An 18825-nucleotide genomic window follows, 5' to 3' on the forward strand; every position below is an offset into this window, starting at 1 on the left:
TGCGTTGTGGATTTTGTTATTTTTAATAGTTTCGTTTTATTGCTTTCGAAGACAAATATTTAGTACATTTTGAGGGTTTCTTGAATAACAAAATTATTTAAATCCTAGGAGAAATCTTTACACATTAAAAATGGTCAAAACTTAAGCAAGCCCAATAATAATACTGAAAAGACTTTGAGTCAAACATTAGAAATAAAATGGCAAACAAAATAGAAAATTTAAAAAGCTAAACGTCAAACAAAAGATCGATTGTTTGAAAAAACCGTGTTTTTGTTAATTTGCAGTTGATTTGGTTAATAATTATCGATCAGACACCGAATAAATTTAGATTGACAACTATATGTAAAGTTCATGATATGAAAGTTACAGTTAAAAGTGAGTAATCTCCATTATAGCTAATTAATATAACCTTGTTGTATATTGTATTTTTGGCAAAACATTCACGTTTAACGTCAATTTCGAAGGTTGGACGGGCGTAGCGACTTGGCGGTGGGTAGCGAACGACGACAACTGCGGTATTTGTCGTATGCCCTTCGACAGCTGTTGCCCTGATTGCAAACTTCCCGGAGACGACTGTCCTTTGGTGTGGGGGGCTTGTTCCCACTGCTTTCACATCCACTGCATCGTAAAGTGGTTGCACTCACAGCCTCAGCAACAGTGTCCTATGTGCAGACAAGATTGGAAGTTCAATAACAAATAAATTACGAAACAGCGTAAGTGCCACTCAAGTATGTTTCATTGAACTCTTGTTTCGCAATTCTCGGTGCTATTGTTTCAAGTGTTATTTAATAGAGCTTTGTCTGACAACATTCTGATATTCACACTCATAAAATACTTAATACAATGCTATTTTTCTGATATTCTGCACATGATATCACTTTAATGTGGGTAAAATTTTAATGAATTCTAACAACATATAATTATAATAAGGTTTTGATTTATTAGTCAATTAAAAGGCCTATACATAGCAGCATTTTGTAAACAGTCCTCCTTACCTATTGTTGATGTAAAATCTAGTCACTTTTATTTACAACAGTGTAAAGGCACGTTTAACCCACGTCCCAAATTGACTAAAACAGTTATGGATTTGCAAATCTTGAAATAAATGACAATGTTACTTGCTTAATTTGTATTTCATCAATTTTTATATTCAGCGTATCTAATGTAATAGTTATAATATTATCTACCTAAGATATGGTATCTAAAGGTGCTTATAATATGTATCATGTTTATTGCCAATTTGTTAATCTCTTGTGAGTCTGGCAATATTAGTGCTATCTCTGCCACTGCCACACTATACCCCTTAAAGCAAGTCTACTGTTTGTTTAATCTTATTGGATTTCTATATTAAACTAGCTGACCCGCGCAACTTCGCTTGCGTCAGATAAGAAAGAATGGGTCATAATTTTCCCCGTTTTTGTAACATTTTTTACTGGTACTCTGCTCCTATTGGTCGTAGCGTGATGATATATAGCCTATAGCCTTCCTCGATAAATGGGCTATCTAACACTGAAATAATTTTTCAAATCGGATCAGTAGTTCCTGAGATTAGCGCATTCAAACAAACAAACAAACAAACAAACTCTTCAGCTTTATTATACAGGGTGTAAACGACAGCCTACCAAAAACGAAAAAAAATGACTTTAGACACGATTCTGGTGCTTATGGCGTTGAAAATTTTCATCGGTTTTTTCTTGATTTTTCCGATTTTTTATGCGTTTTTTTTTATTTTTTCTGGTATTATTTCGTTAATACTACACAATGCAACATGAATATGAAAAAAAAACCGTCATATTACTGTTTTTCACAAAAAACAGCAATGGATTAAAACAACGTATAAATTCGCTATCAGCTGTTCGGCCAACGACACCGCGCCGGCGGCGGCCGGCCGCGACGGTCGACGTCACGCCGTGTACCTACGCGCGCCACACAGACACGATTACGCACACAGCTGTCAACCTCACACTCACTAGTATGCAGCGTTACTTAGTATTTGTTCTATGTTAAAAATGAAAATTACATAATTATCCCGCTCTCCGATAAAAGGTAAATTCATAAGATTTAAAATGTGTGATATCTTATTATTACACGTACAAATACATACAGAACAACAAAAAATCCTATTGATATTCTTTAGCGCTATAAAAATCTCTAATAAACAATTTAACATGTATTGTCGCTTTGTTCCATTTGTTCTTGCAAAATTCTATTCGATATTTACACGCTCATTCATACTTCATACAAGCGCGGTGCGACTTTAACCGATTCATGGCCAATGACTCAACAGTTGAGTCATTAAAAAACCTTTAGGAAGGCCGATGGCTCAATTGGTGAGTCAAACCAAAATTGTATAAAAACGGATATTAAAAAAAAAAAAACACTTAAACTACCATTTTTCAGATCTCATTAAACATTTCCGTGAATATCAGACCTGGCCCTTCAATTTAGAGAATATTTTTATTAGTCAGGTGTCATAAACCTTTTGTATAACTGCCGCAAAACATCTTGTACACTTTTTTGTAAAATCGATTGACTACAGCTTGGAAAACCTTGATTTTCTTTATCTTCAATTTGTTGATCATGGAAATCAGTAAACATTGCCTGGCTACATTCAGTAAAATCGTCGTAGTCCTGATTATCTACAAATAATATTACAATAATAAATAATGATTGAATACTACTAAAATGTTTACTACCTCTGCAATATTTCATTAAAACCAACAAATACTACCTTGAAACGCCATATTAACTTTTATTATCCACAAATTCGAATAGGAGAACACAGTAACACGTTTCTGGTTGTCAGACTGGCTCGAATGATGGCGAAAAGCATTAAATCATTACAAGGAGCCAATGACTCATCAGTTGAGTCATCCTTCAGGAAGGCCGATGGCTCAAATGGTGAGCCACCGACCAATGAATGGGGCCTGGCTGAATTGTTCACGAAAATGAAGGTGGCAATGAATCGGTTAAAAGTAGATGGCCGTAGTGACGCGTGACGCCGCGACCGCACGTGGATGTTACATAGATGGGATGCGACAAAATGGATGCTAAGTAATTCTCCGGGGATTATGAATTATGATAAGTTAGTTTCTCTGATAAGAATATTAATGGATATTGATTGTTATCATTGTTATGTACCTACATTTTTTATGGTTTAATTAAATAAACGTTTCGTGTTTATTTTATTTACTTTAAGCTGATTTTATGTTATAAATATCAAAGTTTTTTAAACTTACATCAATAATGTTTGTAATGTTATTTGGTATTTGAATAAAACTACAATGCAACCAGTAACAACTGTGACAAGTAAAAATAGTAATGCCACATCAATATTTTATTGAATCTAATCTCTCGCTGGGATCCTAACTCGTCGCTCGTCACCAAATCGGCGGCGCGCGCACGAACGGCGCGGAGGGAGCGGGTGGCGCGGGCGAGGGGCGGCGCGAGTGAGCGGAGAGGCGCCCGCGCCGGCGGCTCTCTTTGATCGATAGTTCGAGCAATTCGCTCGCGGAAGACGGAAGCTCTTCACCGGTGTCGTTCGTTATGTCCTATTCGTCGTGTCGTGTGTGAACTGCTGTTTATTATTACTTGTTATTATTCCGGTTTTGAGTTGTTAGTGTTTTTATTGTTATTATTTTTGTTGTTATTGTTTTCAAAGTGCAGTTGTGTTCGTAAATAGGAAGAAATGTTGATGTGTTATGTATGGTGAAGCACGTGGAAGTGCACGGCGTGCTCTGCACCTGTACGTCCGGATCCAAAGGTACTCAAACTCTCGCCATACACCAGGTATTTGCGTGTTGATAGACATTGATAACAATTTGTTTTAGCACTTCCTTATTATTGGTTACGTTTTGCTATTATTGTTTGATTTCACGTAAGCCAAGTAGGTACCTACCTACTTACAATTTTACTATGAGCTATTGTAACATACGGGCCTACTTACGATACCATAAACGATACATAAGATTGTTATCTAATGATAGCGTTGCATACTAGTGAGCGCATAGACGTGGTGGTACGCGTACGTACCTACGACGCGTCGCGACATGTCGTCGCTGAGTCGCTCAGCGCGCCGCCGCCGCCAGAAGTCTCGTAGGCATGCGCGGAGATACATCGCGTTGTTCACTATACATTGAACGCTCAAAAATGACTAACTCGGGAACCAATCATTTCCGAGAAATATCGTTGGAGTAAATTTCGCGCATACAGTGTCACAAACTTACCAGTAAAGTTTTCGGTTAGCTGTCATTTACACCCTGTATTAGTATAGATAAATATAATCAATCATTAATTCTTTACAAATATTTACAATGCTACTGTCAATAGTGTCAATATGTATTTATGCCCAAAATGACACATATTGTACCTGCTTAAAATAAATTGCAAAATATAATTTATACTATATTCTGGTCTCTGATGGTTGTTAGCGAAAATAGCATTCACATTATCATACAAATGAGATTGTTATGTCTGTCTAGTCATAAGTGAAAGTGTTATAGAATCTATATTAAATTCTTTAACATGATGCAATATATTGTTACAATAATACATTTAAATAATTACTTAATATATTAAAATTCATAACTTTTGGTTTTGCATATTTAAACAAGACTAACTGTAAAATATTGCAGCATGAAAACAGTTTGAATATGCAACATTCAAAATAAATACATGCATATTTATGGTCTTCTTTTTTAATTTTAAAAATCAAATGTGTGTTGAAGTATCAGTTTGACCCATTTTACTTAATTGATAGCTAACAGCCACCCCATCTGTGGGTGGTAAGGGTGCCCTCCTTCCATTTTATCCAATCTAAACTACTGCTAACATAGTGTGTGACTACAGCTTTAAAACTTGTGTTTAGATCTAGCACAATATGGGAATAAAATACCCATAAAGTTACCTCACACCAAATATTTACATTGATTAATTTATAAACCAAATATTTGAAAAAATGTGATTATAAAATTATAATTTAAAATATGTTATTCAAATGAGATGGTATTATCAAATTTATACATTATGCATAATTTATTATGGTGAGTGATATGAATAGATCTTCCAACCTAAATACTAATAAACAACAATTGTTTTGTAACATTTTGATTGCCATAAAACAATAGGTCAGAGAGTGCTTTCGAAATCACTAACAATAGCCATGTCCCGCCGCGGACCGGTAGCCACTGTTGCATTCATTCTCATAGTAAACAATCACTTTTACATTATTAAAAGTGTGGGTCAACTCATTGTTTGGTCGGTACCCAAGTGCATAAAGTACCAGATACACGCAATAGCCATGGTAAACTACGAACAAAGTAATCTCCAAGTCGTGGAGGTAATTGTTACGAAGCCTGCACGTTGTACGTACGAATTGTACGTAGTATCGGAGCCGTGACGTAGCGTGTGCCGGCTCCGACACCGGCGCTGGTCGCACAGGCGGCACACTCACCGGCGGCCTGCAGACGGCAGTCAGTGCCGCGCGCTCGCGGGGTCGGACGTGTCGCCCGCGCATGGAGCGCTCTCGTGTGTGATTTACGCGGTGCTGGTGTTGACGCGCTCTTTGTACTATAGTACGCACATTATAGTATCGTTCGAGTGACGCTTCGTTCAAGCATGCTGATGGTACAAACTAACTCACAACCGATGAAGAACAGTAAGATCAAAGGACCACCTCCTGTGCCTCCGCGACCCAACCAGAGCGTGGTTGCGGAGGCGCTGGCGAAAACGAGGAAGGCCGTCGCGGACTCGAAGGCTAGTTTCACGAAAAATCGTGCATTTTCCAAGCAAGAGAACAGTTATACTTCAAAAGCTAAAACTTTGGACAGGGCGAATACTGTGAGTGAATCAACTGTGTCACCTAAACAAAATGGATTGGCACGGGTAAAGTCGTTCATCAGAGATGTGATAAGTGATCGAAGCTCTTCTTCGGATGAAAGGAAATCTAGCGGTCAAAACTCAAGAAGAAGTTCGAGCGATAGTAACTCGATTCCAACGCCGGGATCAAACAAAAAATCCAATGAATCGTTGAACTCCAAAGCAGTCAAAACATGCAGACAAATTCTAGTGAGGTCGCTGTCGACGTCGAACAAGTTAGATCAAGACTCGAAATCGAAAATCACGAAGTCATCTAGCTTTGCAGAGAAGACGCTTCCTTTACGGAAAGCACCTCCACCACCCTTGTCACCGAAACCTAAGTTGAAACCAATGAAACCCTTGCCTATAAATCATTCGAATGTATCGAGATATTCTGTAGAAAACCTACATTCACCTAAAAGTCCTGCGGCACACCCACACTCACCAAAAAGTCCAGTGGACCATCCACATTCACCTAAGAGTCCTGTGGACCACTCAAGTTCACCCAAGAGTCCTGTGGACCACAAGCACACACCTCAAAGTCCTGTGGAGCACTCACATTTACCCAAAAGTCCTGTAAATAGCACACGATCACCTTTGGAATCACCAGACCTCAGTCCTTATTCGTATCCTATTGATGCGAAGCCACAGAGTCCGGTGTCAGAAGCACCCTACGCCTCAGTGGAGGAAGTTCAAGAATTCGATGACCGACTTCGGAATAGTCCATCAAAACAGATCTCCAAACCTACTGAAACACAAAAAGAACCAACAAGTCCGAAAGCCGATGAAATTGTGTACAAAAATAACAATTCACTGGAAAGAAAAACGTCACGAGTCACAGAAATGTTAATTTCAGAGATACTCGCAAGTAGAAATAACAACAAGGATGACGCGAACATTGTTATCGATAAAGGCAAAGATTCGGAGATGACCAATGGCAACTCAAACAGTACTCCGGAGAAGGAGCTGATGAAGGACATGAATAATCACGAAATGTTAATATACGAGCTTCAGTCTATGCGGTCGCAATCTAACGTGCCTGAGAGTTTGGACACACCGGAGTACGCAGAGACCAACGGACAGTGCGACTCAGAAGATTCCGAACAGAACTATGCCATGTCCTCAGTGACCAGCGGGAACACGGATGATGGAAACATAGATGACCAGGCTTACGCTTACATACTTGACGACGACCTTAAGTCTAGGTGGGTTAAAGGAATTCATAATTGAACATTCTTATCATATAAAAACTCGCTACAAAGAACGTCACTTCCGTGATTTCGGTACGTTGAGCTGCGGTTTTGTGTTAAAAGGTCATACAACTTGAACAAACCGGGTTATGTACGCTGATATAGTCGTCAATACAGCGAGCAATTTCTAGGTCATCATAATTACATTGTAGAACTTAAAACGTTCCACTGCAAAAGGCGTTTATGATAGATAATTACCTTTCTAAATTACTCGCAGACTTGTGTTGTTAAAACGTGTTATATTCGTCATGGAGATTTGATTGTTTTGTGTTTTTGTGGCAGACTACGTAAGCAGTTCCGCGCGATCAGCACCATGTCTCTGCAAGGGTTGCCACCGTTGCCGAAGAGTCTTAGCGGCTTTGCAGAGGGCGAGGCTGACCTCCCGGAGACACCCTCACCGCCTTCAGACAAACCCCCCACAGATCTGGACTCACAACTAGCTTACTTGAAGAAAGAAATGGTAAGTTTCAAACAAATAAACAATCTTACAAATGTTACAGTTTAGTCACTTGTTGATATTTTCTCAGTATTACGCAAGCACGACTCGTTAGTTACAACAATTTCCAAATAATTATGTCAATTCTAATAATGATTGCGCTACTTTATAACGCTTTCATTATTCACGATGATGGTAACAGCGTCCGAGCTTATTAAATTTATCGTTTTCCATTATAAGCTAAAATTATATTACGATTTCATAAAAAGGAAGTTTAGTACATCATAAAATATACCAACGGAAAGGTCTCCGGTGTTACAGAATACTGGATATATAGGTAACTGAAATAAATTTCACTTTCGATGGTCGTATATGAAAGGAAAAATTCATAACATTCCTTCGCTTATAAGGATAGTTGATCAAACGGTTTGTTACGAAAGTTTATCGGGCGAGAACTACATTACTTAATGACAGCAATTTTATAGAAACTAGACACCGAAAATAGAACTCCCCTGTTTCGTCAAAGTACAAACATGGCAAGAAATAAATAATGTATACAGCAGCGTAGTTTAAAAAACAGATGTTCATACATTTGGGCTTATCGCTGCCAACGCTATGCAGAGAGTGAAATGTGTTCCGTTTACTTGTGCAGTTTGGCAATATAGGAAATAAAATACTTTAAATAAAACTCGAAGAGAATGTGTGTCATATAGGTACAGGTTATTATAAACCTATTAAGATAGCGGCTTATCTGTTATAGAAATAATTGATTGCAATGTATCGTGCAATCGATTAGTAACTGTTTGAATGGTCATTTGTGTTTGAACACAGAACACTCATCGATGTTTACTTACTGTGGATATTAGAAGCCGGTCTACCGTTATCTTTGCGTGCTGGCAATATCTATTAAGCAAATTCCCACAACTGATGTGTCTATTGTCTTTTACTTTAAAAAATGATGTTTGAAATGTAGATAGTAATTATTGATAAAAACTCATGTCATGGTGTTTTAAATATGAGGATAAACCGTGTGTATCTCGTACAGATGAACGTTAAATCTTAAAATTATTTCGTTTTATTTTAACCACAAGATTATTAAAGTTAGCAAAGTGCTCTACAAATAATCTTAGATGGTAACATTGTCTGGTATATTCCCCAAAACTATTAGAGGTATTTTGAATCCCGTTTACTATTCTAAAACTACACTGTCCCTTAGTATTATAGGCAACTTACTTTCAGGAAGATAACCGAAAAGTTACCAAACTTCTACGAAATAAATCATTAGATCTACTAGAGTAAATAAATAATTTCAAGAAGTCATCATTCACATAGGCATACATCATCTGAATAGATCAATAAATCGAGTAAAAAGCACAAAGCCGACACCTGGTGCATGGAAGTAGTAGATAATAGCACATCATTATCGCATTGCACAGTCGCATTCGATCATGACGCAAAAACTCGTAACATAGTTTTACTATCGACCATTATAATACCACTCGCTAAGGCATTACTGATTTGCTTACGTCCGTTAAGAATCTCAGAACACGAAATACCCTTCCCCTACTTTGAAATAGAGAAATCTGTCGCCTAAATCGTTCTAAAAACGGTATCAATTCTAGTTACCAGCATTTGACATACGTAGTACTTATATGCTTAACTCTTTTCTTCTTTCTGCCCCCGTCTTTCCCGGAGTAAAAAGTATCCTATATGTTAATCTAAGTTACAAGCTATCAGTGTAACACAATTTTAACAAAACTCGTCCAAAAGTATTTTATAAACTTTCGCATTTATAATATTAGTAGGATACTGAAGATACTTCATTTATTGCAAAAGAAACATGAAATTGTTGTTACCAAAAAAAAATACCTACCCTATTTATAGCCGCTTAAAACAGCATACAAAATTACTGCTCAATAAACCTGAGCGATTAGATATTGAACGCAAAACATAAAGATAAATAATTATCCTCGTGCCACACACTAACAATACATAAAAGAAATGACAGGCATACATAAGTGTGACACGTTTTTATTATACGAAGAAAATCTCATTGTATTTCTCATAGTCTTGACAATGAAAGTCTTTGCTAACATAATACTAGAACGACTTGATATTTCAGCTTAACGATATTGTTATAAGCCGGGTTATGGGACTACCGGGCCTGCTATATACTCGTTATATTGTGACTTTATTATTCTTATCCTTTATTGATACAAATAGCGACAGTATAATAATTTAGTCCGTGTTATAGTTGTCCTTTTTGCTAGGTATCAAACGCAGCAAATCCGGGATATTGGTTTTTAAGCTTAAAATCTGAAATTCTCGCAATTATGCTTGAGTATAATAATAACAGATATGATATTTATTTATCTATCACATACAATGGTTACGAAAATCGGACCTACAATAAAAATTTACATGGTCTAATAGGTGAATCTGTATGAGAAAATTTAGATTGGTATTTGCATGAAGAGGACTTGAATGACAGATTACCAGCCTCTCCTAACTCCAGACAAGCTGTTCGAGTATCTTCTGAGAGTCCCTAAATCATAGGATTTTCAGTACTACTTAAGTACCCCTAGATCCGCTAGCGAACATACGCATAAACTATAGCAAATTAATATACGTAGTTCTAGATATAAAAGATGAGAAAAAAACATACTCAATCATTTCCTGCGTAGGTCGTATTTAATTATTTATACACGCGTCAAACGTTAGGTATAGAGCCTACAAAAACTTGTTGATATGTCGTATTAATTAAACTAATATGGCTGTTGAATCGATCTTTGTCAGGCACCATGTAAATTGTTTTATATTAACCACGCTTAACGAGCAGGTCTAATGTTGGCCAAATATGTAACAGGTTGTGGATGATCTTGTGATGATTTAGTTTACCATATTATACATGTATTACGAGATGTATGTTTGTGAATGAAGCAGAAGAAGTTTGTAGGAATAGTGTGGCAAGTAGCGTCTTTGATCTCTATGACTATCCTTAAAAGAAGGTGTGATTTTATGTTTGTGTGTCACATGGTCAAATTTCGCAGAAACTAATGATTGAGTCGTCATTAAAAAGAGTTTTCGGAATCTCCCAACCACTTTCCGGGACCGAAGTAGCTAATAGATATTTAGTGACTAATTATAAATTGGTTAGTAAAAGGAATTACTCACGATTTACCTCATTATAATATTAGTTTACATAGAATTTAAATCTACCAAAATTTAAATTCATTAACCATAAAATATGATATCTGACTAATATTATTTTTCTTATATACATTTTCCGGCAGATAAGCCTATGATCTTATGTTAATCTTCTTAAAATATTGACCATGAAATCTATAGCGCTATTTCGAAACTCATACTTAATAAATATTACGAATACGTACATTGTAGAATAGTATCGATGTTAACGAATGTCTGGATTTTTGATGCTTAAACACTCCTGAACTACTGAATACATTTTGATGCGACACTGAAAATCTAGGACTCGTAGATACTTTTTACCATGTGCTACAATACTATATTATACAATTCCATACATATTTTTAAGCAGACCAGATCGCGGGTATAAACGGGTGTTATATTGGAATAAAAGCTAGGTTAATAATGTCTTAGCTCGGTGCCGCTGTTGCCGGTGTATAGTGTATAATAACAAGACTAATGACAATTATCGTTCGTTCTCAACAACCTTGGCGACCTTGTAATCGTTTGCATCCTACACTCTACACTGTTATTGTTTGACACTCGTTTTAGCCAAATACCGAGTTAAATTGAGTTGTATTGAGTCCATATTACTATAAAAACGCCCTTTTAAGTCGTTTAAAGGAAGGTAGAACTATATTGATGATGATATCGTGTCAGGCTTATTTCTCCTGACAAAGATTGTTGGCGATTCAAAATCTATACTTCTATACTAATATTTGTGAGTTTGTTTGTTTGAACGCGCTAATCTCAGGAACTACTCGTGCGAATTGAAAAATTATTTCGGGTATAGATAGTCCATTTATCGAGGAAGGTTATAGGCTATATATCATCACGCTACGACCAATAGGAGCAGAGTACCAGTAAAAAATGTTACAAAAACGGGGAATATTTAGAGCCATTCTCTCTTATGAAGTTGCGCGTGTCAGCTAGTTCCATAATTAGTGGAAATAAAGCCTGTATGACAAGATGTATGGATGTGAATGAGGCAAGGGAAGTTTGTTAGGATCGCGCCAAGCGGCTTTATTTGGTCTCCGCCAATTCCTATGGGAAAAATGTATGAGTTTATTTTATGTATGAGTAGTTCTGTATGAATGTACGTCTCATTCCTTATCCTTAACCTGACTGAATTCATTGTGACCATGATAATCTAAACAAACAAACCGTGCAGTTTTCCAGTTACGTAAAGTGCGATCAATACGGCAGTAAAATGTTTAAAATGAAGTATATTACTACTATAATTGATTATGTATCTTTAAACGTTGGCAATTACTATTTAAATTCGGACTTTCTCCAAGCAATACTACTCGAAACTTTTTATAGACAATTTACGTATAATATTATAGAACGTGTAATACAAGTTTACCTTAGAAAAGGTAATTATCAGTCAGTTTTACCTCGACGATTGATCGATTGATTACATATTAAGTAATGCATAGGAGGAAAAACTTGTATAAATATATAATTAACTAGCTTTTGCGCAAATAAAATCACGTATGAAAAATTGCCTCCTACTTATACACTTTGCCGGAATACAAACTATCATCCCACCAAATTTCATGTAACTCGGTTTAGTAATTTAGCCGTAAAAGTGCAGTAGAAAAAGAGGTAAAGTTTATTCCGCCTGTATAATCTAAGATGTTAATGGGAAAGTACAAAATAGTTGTACAAATGATAAACTTCGAAAGAAATAACAATGATATGGGAAATTCCCTGATAAAAATATTTTTGTATTTTATCATGCAGTTAATTTCCCAAAACTAACTCAAATAAATACCTCTATGAAATAAGCCGCGAACATAATACATGATAACTCAATTAATGTCAAAACAATTTAATATTCTATAATTACAAGTGAAAACAAAAACTGCTCAATTTATTGTACGCACGCTAATAATTATTATCTAATCAAACGTTTTGGACTGCCCCGATAGATATCTATATAATAGGCAATAAATAAGCATTATCATTTGTGTAATAATAACACTTCGAATATTAGTAGTTTCGTACGTATAACACCTGTGTCTCCTGTGTTTTATGCAAATTACTTGTTGTAAGCACAAATAGACTACGAGTAGGGATGTAAACACCGTAATAAACATATTATCGATATTTTTATTCAGATAAAACAGATCGCATCGAAATATTGATGTTTTAATATGAAGGTACACGAAGCATAATCGAATACAATTTAGAGATAAGATTAACGCAGTTTTGCAGAAATTAGTTAGATTATCAGACATTATTTTCAAAGAACAGTAGTCAACTTGTAACTTTTATACAACCTATGACAACCAAAATCGTCCTTCGCTGAATCACTTTTCCGGATCCTAGGTTGCCTTGATTTCATATGTCTAAGCAGATCACCTCTGTCTTTTCAAACATCTATACTTATAATAAATCAGTAGAGAGTTCAAGGTCAGGTTTTTTCCTGTCTGTATGTTACGCTATCACGTAAAAACTACCGGATAGAATGCACTGACATTTGTTATATGCATAGAATAAGTAGTGGAGCAAGTATTGGGATACTTTTTATCGCATAAAATTTCATAGATTTTTAGAAAATTGAATAAAATACGTAGAAATCGTTTGAACCTGCGTTTCCCTAAAGAGACCATAGATGGCATTGCAATTCATTTCACAACATTCGCATATGGTTAACGCGGTGCCTGCCGTATCGATACCTGTTGTTAGCACCAACCAATAGATGGCGTTATGGTCAGCAACACAGCATGTTTTTCCTAATTAATTTATTTTGATTGCTTTATAGTAAAAAAAAATACCTTTAAAACAGGCTATACATTTATAAGATTTTCAAACATAAATGTTGTATGATATATTACACAAAAATGTCGGTTTACGTGGGTCCGGTGCGCTCGGGATATCCTAGATGGCAAACCGAGTAATTTCGTTTGTTGTCGTTGTTCGCCGCAACTAACAGATGGCGTTGCAGTTCGTAACACATAACCAAAAATTGGTTGCATTAAGGAAATAAATTGCATAGATATGAAACAGACTATGTGGTAAGTTTTAAAAAATAAACAACGGATGATATATAAAAAATAATTACGGGTTACGCGGTTTCGGACGTATCATCGCAAGTATACATTATTACGCGTGTGAAGAGCTCCGGCGCAGATAGGTCTGTCTGTAGCTATAATAATATTCTGAATCCAGACGGGTAAGCAATGGTCAGTCTTTAATAGGGTATTATATTTTACACTGTAAACTGGTACGGATACTGACGAGAGAGGAAAAGAAGGTAACCACAGGATATCAGGCCTGCCTGAGCCTGTGTCACATTGTGTGTCCCTTTCGTAAATAACCATTAGATGACAAAGAGTTGTTAGCATTTTTATGTGTAGGTGTATCGAGTGCTTCGCAATTTGCGTGCTCAAACGAATAAGCAACAGTACGAAATTCACGCGAGCGGAGCCGCACGGGTCAGCTAGTCAATGAATAAACGTTTTATTATTGTCAATATCGATTCACCATAGATGCTTTTCTGTAATGTTTCTAAAACATCGATGTATCTTTTACATCTCTACGAGAACTTACTGCATAGTTATACGACCTACAGACGAGGCGAAATAATTGTAGTAAATTACAGAGCAATGTTCGTAATGGGATGCTTAGTTCTTTTGTGTTCTTTCTTATTATGTAGGGTTACAGTTATCAGCTATTCATCACACAGGTATAGTATAGTATTGTATCGTTACTTTGCATGGTTCGTATTGTATATAAAGATCAAAGCATTTAGGTCAATTATTGTCTAAGTAAGTGTTTGTGAATTAACAGCCAAGTAGAGCCAAAGGACAGAGCAAGAATCTCTTGGCTATTGGTGGGTGTTAACAATCATTGATGATTTAAAAGAATCCAACGCCGAGGTCTTAGGTACGATTCAGACCAACCGGCTCGCGTCGGGCCGGGCCGGGCGGCATTTTACAATGCGGTAAAGAACTTTGAAATGTATCAACAGTAAATACAGTTCATATTTGCAAGCAACTTACGCATAGCTATCTCCGTCGGCATCCCGCGACGCGTCGCGACCTGCCGCGACCTGTCGCAGAATGCGTTCGGCTGTCGCGACGGCCGACCGGCCCCGACCGGCTCCGAACGGCGCCGTCGGCATCCAATCGGCTGCCGTCGGGTCCGTTCGGAGCCGGTCAGCTGTGCGTCGTGAAATACGAACGGAGATTACGGTGTAGCAACTAGCGAATCATTGAAGTTGTGTTCTTCAAGGGACAGTTAACATATTAAAATCAAAAATGGATACGGAAGAAAAACTAATTTCTTTAGTCCAGACATATGATTGGATTCCAGCGGACGCTGTCGGCTGCCGCGGCACGCGTGCGGCTACCGCGGCAGCCGTACGCATACCGCAGTAGCGGTACAGCTCCGACGGACGCGTTCGGCTGCCGCGGCACACGTTCGGCTGCCGCGGCACGCGTACGGCTCCGTTCCGATGCGGCGCGACGCGAGCCGGTTGGTCTGAATCGTACCTTATGTGACTCAATTTATAAAATAATAGAAGTATCAGACATCCGGGATATAATCAATCACCCAATCATATTGTAGCAAACGCAAGCATTGTGAACTATAGCACATTTTTACTCTGTGCTATTTATTTAATTAGAATTCGTTAAGACTGAAAGAAACTGTAATATTGATCGTTTAATTCAATGATTATTTCATTAAAATCGTAGTTTAATAACAAACTTAAGTCTCTAACCAGTCTTAATTGCTGCAAAAAAAATAATAAATCATTAATTTTTTGCTCGTCTTCATCGTGTATCTTCTGTGTAGAATCTTTCTTGAAAATACTTGAAATCTATCTTTCATGTAAGTAGTTTATTATAAAGTATCATAATTTATCTTAAAGTGATCTAAACGGTGGATGCGTGTAAATTATATCTTGTTAGATCAGAGCGACTTCGGTACATCTATTTTATAGAAATGTTACGTATGAATATTGATACGATTCCGAACAGAAATATTTAATCGCTATTATTTCACGTGTTACAGTTTAGTTTACTCTCACAGAATTCCTAGATTTTATCTTTTATCTATATTTCCATCTTGTCATGACTTTGTCAAATAGTTTTTTAGGTGTCAAAAAAGTTATAGCATTTCTCAAATAGAATTATAAATTCATGAAAAATTAGAACATGTCCGAGCTTTCAATTCTTCGATTTTACATACATACATATTTTTGTTTTGTTTTCGGTAGTGTTCGGCTGAAATTGGTACAGAATTTTCTTTCCCAAAAGCAATTTGTTATGTATCCCAAACCCGTACTTTTACTATAGCACGCAGCCTTAGTTTGATGAAACTACCTGGAACACAAATACTTTCTTTGTAGCCAAAATTTCACATGTGATATTTATCAAACTACCTAAGCCAAACAAAAACTTTCTTCTAACAGAAAACAAGCCGTTGACATCTAGTACAAAGACTGAATTTCACAGAAAACTGTTCAGCAGTTTAGTAAACGTAACGGTATCTATAACTACAGACAGATCCGGTTTAAAGCATTGCCACTGGTGTCGTAATCTTGTTTGCATTTATATGAATCTTCGTATTGCGTAGGAGGAGCACATGGCTTGACATGCCTCGGCTTACGGCTTGTTATTGTTTGTTTTTAAATGCACTGTTTATTGTAAATAGGATTAGGTAAATCCTTTTGTCGGTGTCGGTTGTAGTAAATTGTATTTGCATGTTATTGATTTATTCGTAACTTTACTATGTGGATATTGTGATGTGTTTTATTGAGCTTGAAATCCCCAGGGTCTTTGCCTAGAAATAGAGGATGTGTTTTAAAACCAAACCAATGATGTATAATCCATTGAGTTGTTATTAAACGTCTGGTAAAGAACTAGTGAGTCAACTGCCTACTAGGGCTTCTATTTTTAGTTAAAGAGGAAATAACAATTAATACAAATTCAAAAAGGTCACATAAGATGAAATAGGATATTTATAATTCGTCCTTTTTAAAATTGTAAATACGATTACCATTGAAGCTAATTATTGTTGTGTCAATACAATATTTGTAAAAAAATACTTTTGAGATCTCGACCCGTTAAGAATTTCACAAAAATAGTTTTTCAATATTCCATAAAATCGATTTGACTTGTCCAATCGTAATAAGTCACAGTGCAAACAATATTGTTACCTTCTAATATTTCATACAACCGGTTTGTACATGGTTGCGATTCATTTAACGTCTGATTAAGCACGCTGACGGCATTACCTGTCGCTTATGCCATATCCTTGTACTGTAGATCGGTGGCGATAACAGCGCAAAAACTATAAGGATTGTAGCACACGTAAATTTCCACTGGGAAAGGAATCATCCATGTATTCTTCTCCAATTTAATCTTAATATCGTCTTCAGACCGTTAACTAGACGTCAGTTTATAAAACTCTTATTCATAAACTCAATCGTCAACTAGGTATAAATTTAACGTGAGCCCGTAACAGCTAAGACGTCACTCGCACTTAGCTAAATCTTTTGTTTTTGCTATTTTACTTCCTCGCAGCGGCTACATGGAGACACAAAGTTATTTGGGGCGAAAATACTATAGTACATAATACTAATAAATGTGGATGATAAGTCTTATACGCTGTCGATCTGTTTTAGAGTTTGTGTGCTACAGCCCTAAGATTTAATATTCCGACAGGGACTTACTAAAAACTAAAACTAGAAGTGCTTTAGAAAAGTTAGAAGCGTGGATAATGAGATTCAGACTGGTGGTTGTAATTCATAAAACTGGTCGTGCCTGTCCTTTGAGTGTTCTGTAACCGAAATATAAAACCGTGGATAGAGTTATAACCAGTGAATAAAGTTATAGTACTCTGAGCTAGTTTTTCCTTCTGCTAAAGGAAAAACTAGCAAGAATCAAGAATATACTTCTTGTTTAGACTATGCTAGCTAATTCAGAGGAATAAGAAAAACCTTTTCAATTTTGCAGCAAGTTCTGACCAATAAATTATGTAACTTTACTAAACTGTTTTGCGTTCTCCTGACTCATGTTCATTGCAATATAATTCAATCCAACGTATCCCGTTGATTTCCTTTAATACCTTTGAATCCTTGACACGCTTACCTTATTAATGAAACCATTTATTTGGATTGTAATTATTTTCCTTATACGTCTATCGTAGGTAATTCTGATATCCTTCCCTATGAGGATATCTGTTGCGTTTAATACTCTTGAATCGATATGACTAAGATTCAACAGGTAGTCAAGGAAACCCTTCTTGTTGACACACCTTGACGCACGGAAATTAGTCACATAAAATTGCGAAACTAATAGAAGGACAGTGACATTCCTGTCTGAATTATGATAAGTTTTTTCCATTAACATATATTTTGTTATTAGGTTTTACCCTGAGATGAATTCTTCTTATTTTCCCTTAGAAAGTTCCCAAGATCGACCTCTTCGACGATCGTCAAATTACAATAACTAGCTTGATTATAGTCGTGATATTGAACGCTTAATTTTGCTGCAGAAGTATACACGAAAAAATGGATCCCCGTTCAATCCCAAGAAAGTATTCACAGAGAATCCATAGAGCTTTCTTACCATTACTCATTTTTCCGGAAGCCTTAAAAAGTGAAGCTTTATTACAATATTATGTGTGACACGTATCCGGAAACGTTACTATGTGTTCTGGCTCATTATAAACTATTCCATTCCCTATTATAGACATATATTACGAAAGCTTGTTATCTGGACATCAGAAAATACGACTTTCTATCTCTTTTGTCCAAAGACATCGTTGTCTTCCCACGCATTTGTTTTAAACGCCCCCTTATACAGTTAGATGGGCTTTTACTTCACAAGTTTTAATTTGCCGCGATACTGACTAGTAGTTGCATACATTAGACGTTTATAGACAGTGATGTGTTTTATGACGGTGCCTTTGCCGTCATAATGGTTTTTATTCATTGTTTAGTCCAGTAGAGTTGGCTTGTTAGTTTCCTTAGGAAAAATCTCAACGTTTGGGATTAATTCTTCTACATTTACTTAAATGTTAATCACACCATTGGCTTGAATTAAAATATTACACCGA

At 36.5% G+C, this 18825-nt stretch overlaps 1 protein-coding gene across 3 annotated transcripts in view; it reads left to right on the top strand.

The window, feature by feature from the left end:
- The first annotated feature begins 213 nt into the window (after positions 1–213).
- LOC142975219 (anaphase-promoting complex subunit 11-like) overlaps positions 214–18825 on the top strand; it is a 43720-nt gene continuing 25108 nt past the window's right edge. The window contains exons 1-3 of one of the 3 annotated variants that reach the window (XM_076117950.1): positions 214–375; positions 465–713; positions 7389–7529. In XM_076117950.1, coding sequence (XP_075974065.1) covers positions 357–375; positions 465–700 — 255 coding nt within the window. In that variant the 5' untranslated portion in view covers positions 214–356 and the 3' untranslated portion in view covers positions 701–713; positions 7389–7529. Of the gene's footprint in view, positions 376–464; positions 714–5435; positions 7062–7388; positions 7567–18825 lie in introns of those variants that run through there. The other 2 variants (XM_076117949.1, XM_076117947.1) reach the window with 2 other exon arrangements.

The sequence above is a fragment of the Anticarsia gemmatalis genome, chromosome 9, assembly GCF_050436995.1.
Source record: "Anticarsia gemmatalis isolate Benzon Research Colony breed Stoneville strain chromosome 9, ilAntGemm2 primary, whole genome shotgun sequence".
NCBI classification, from domain to species: domain Eukaryota; kingdom Metazoa; phylum Arthropoda; class Insecta; order Lepidoptera; family Erebidae; genus Anticarsia; species Anticarsia gemmatalis.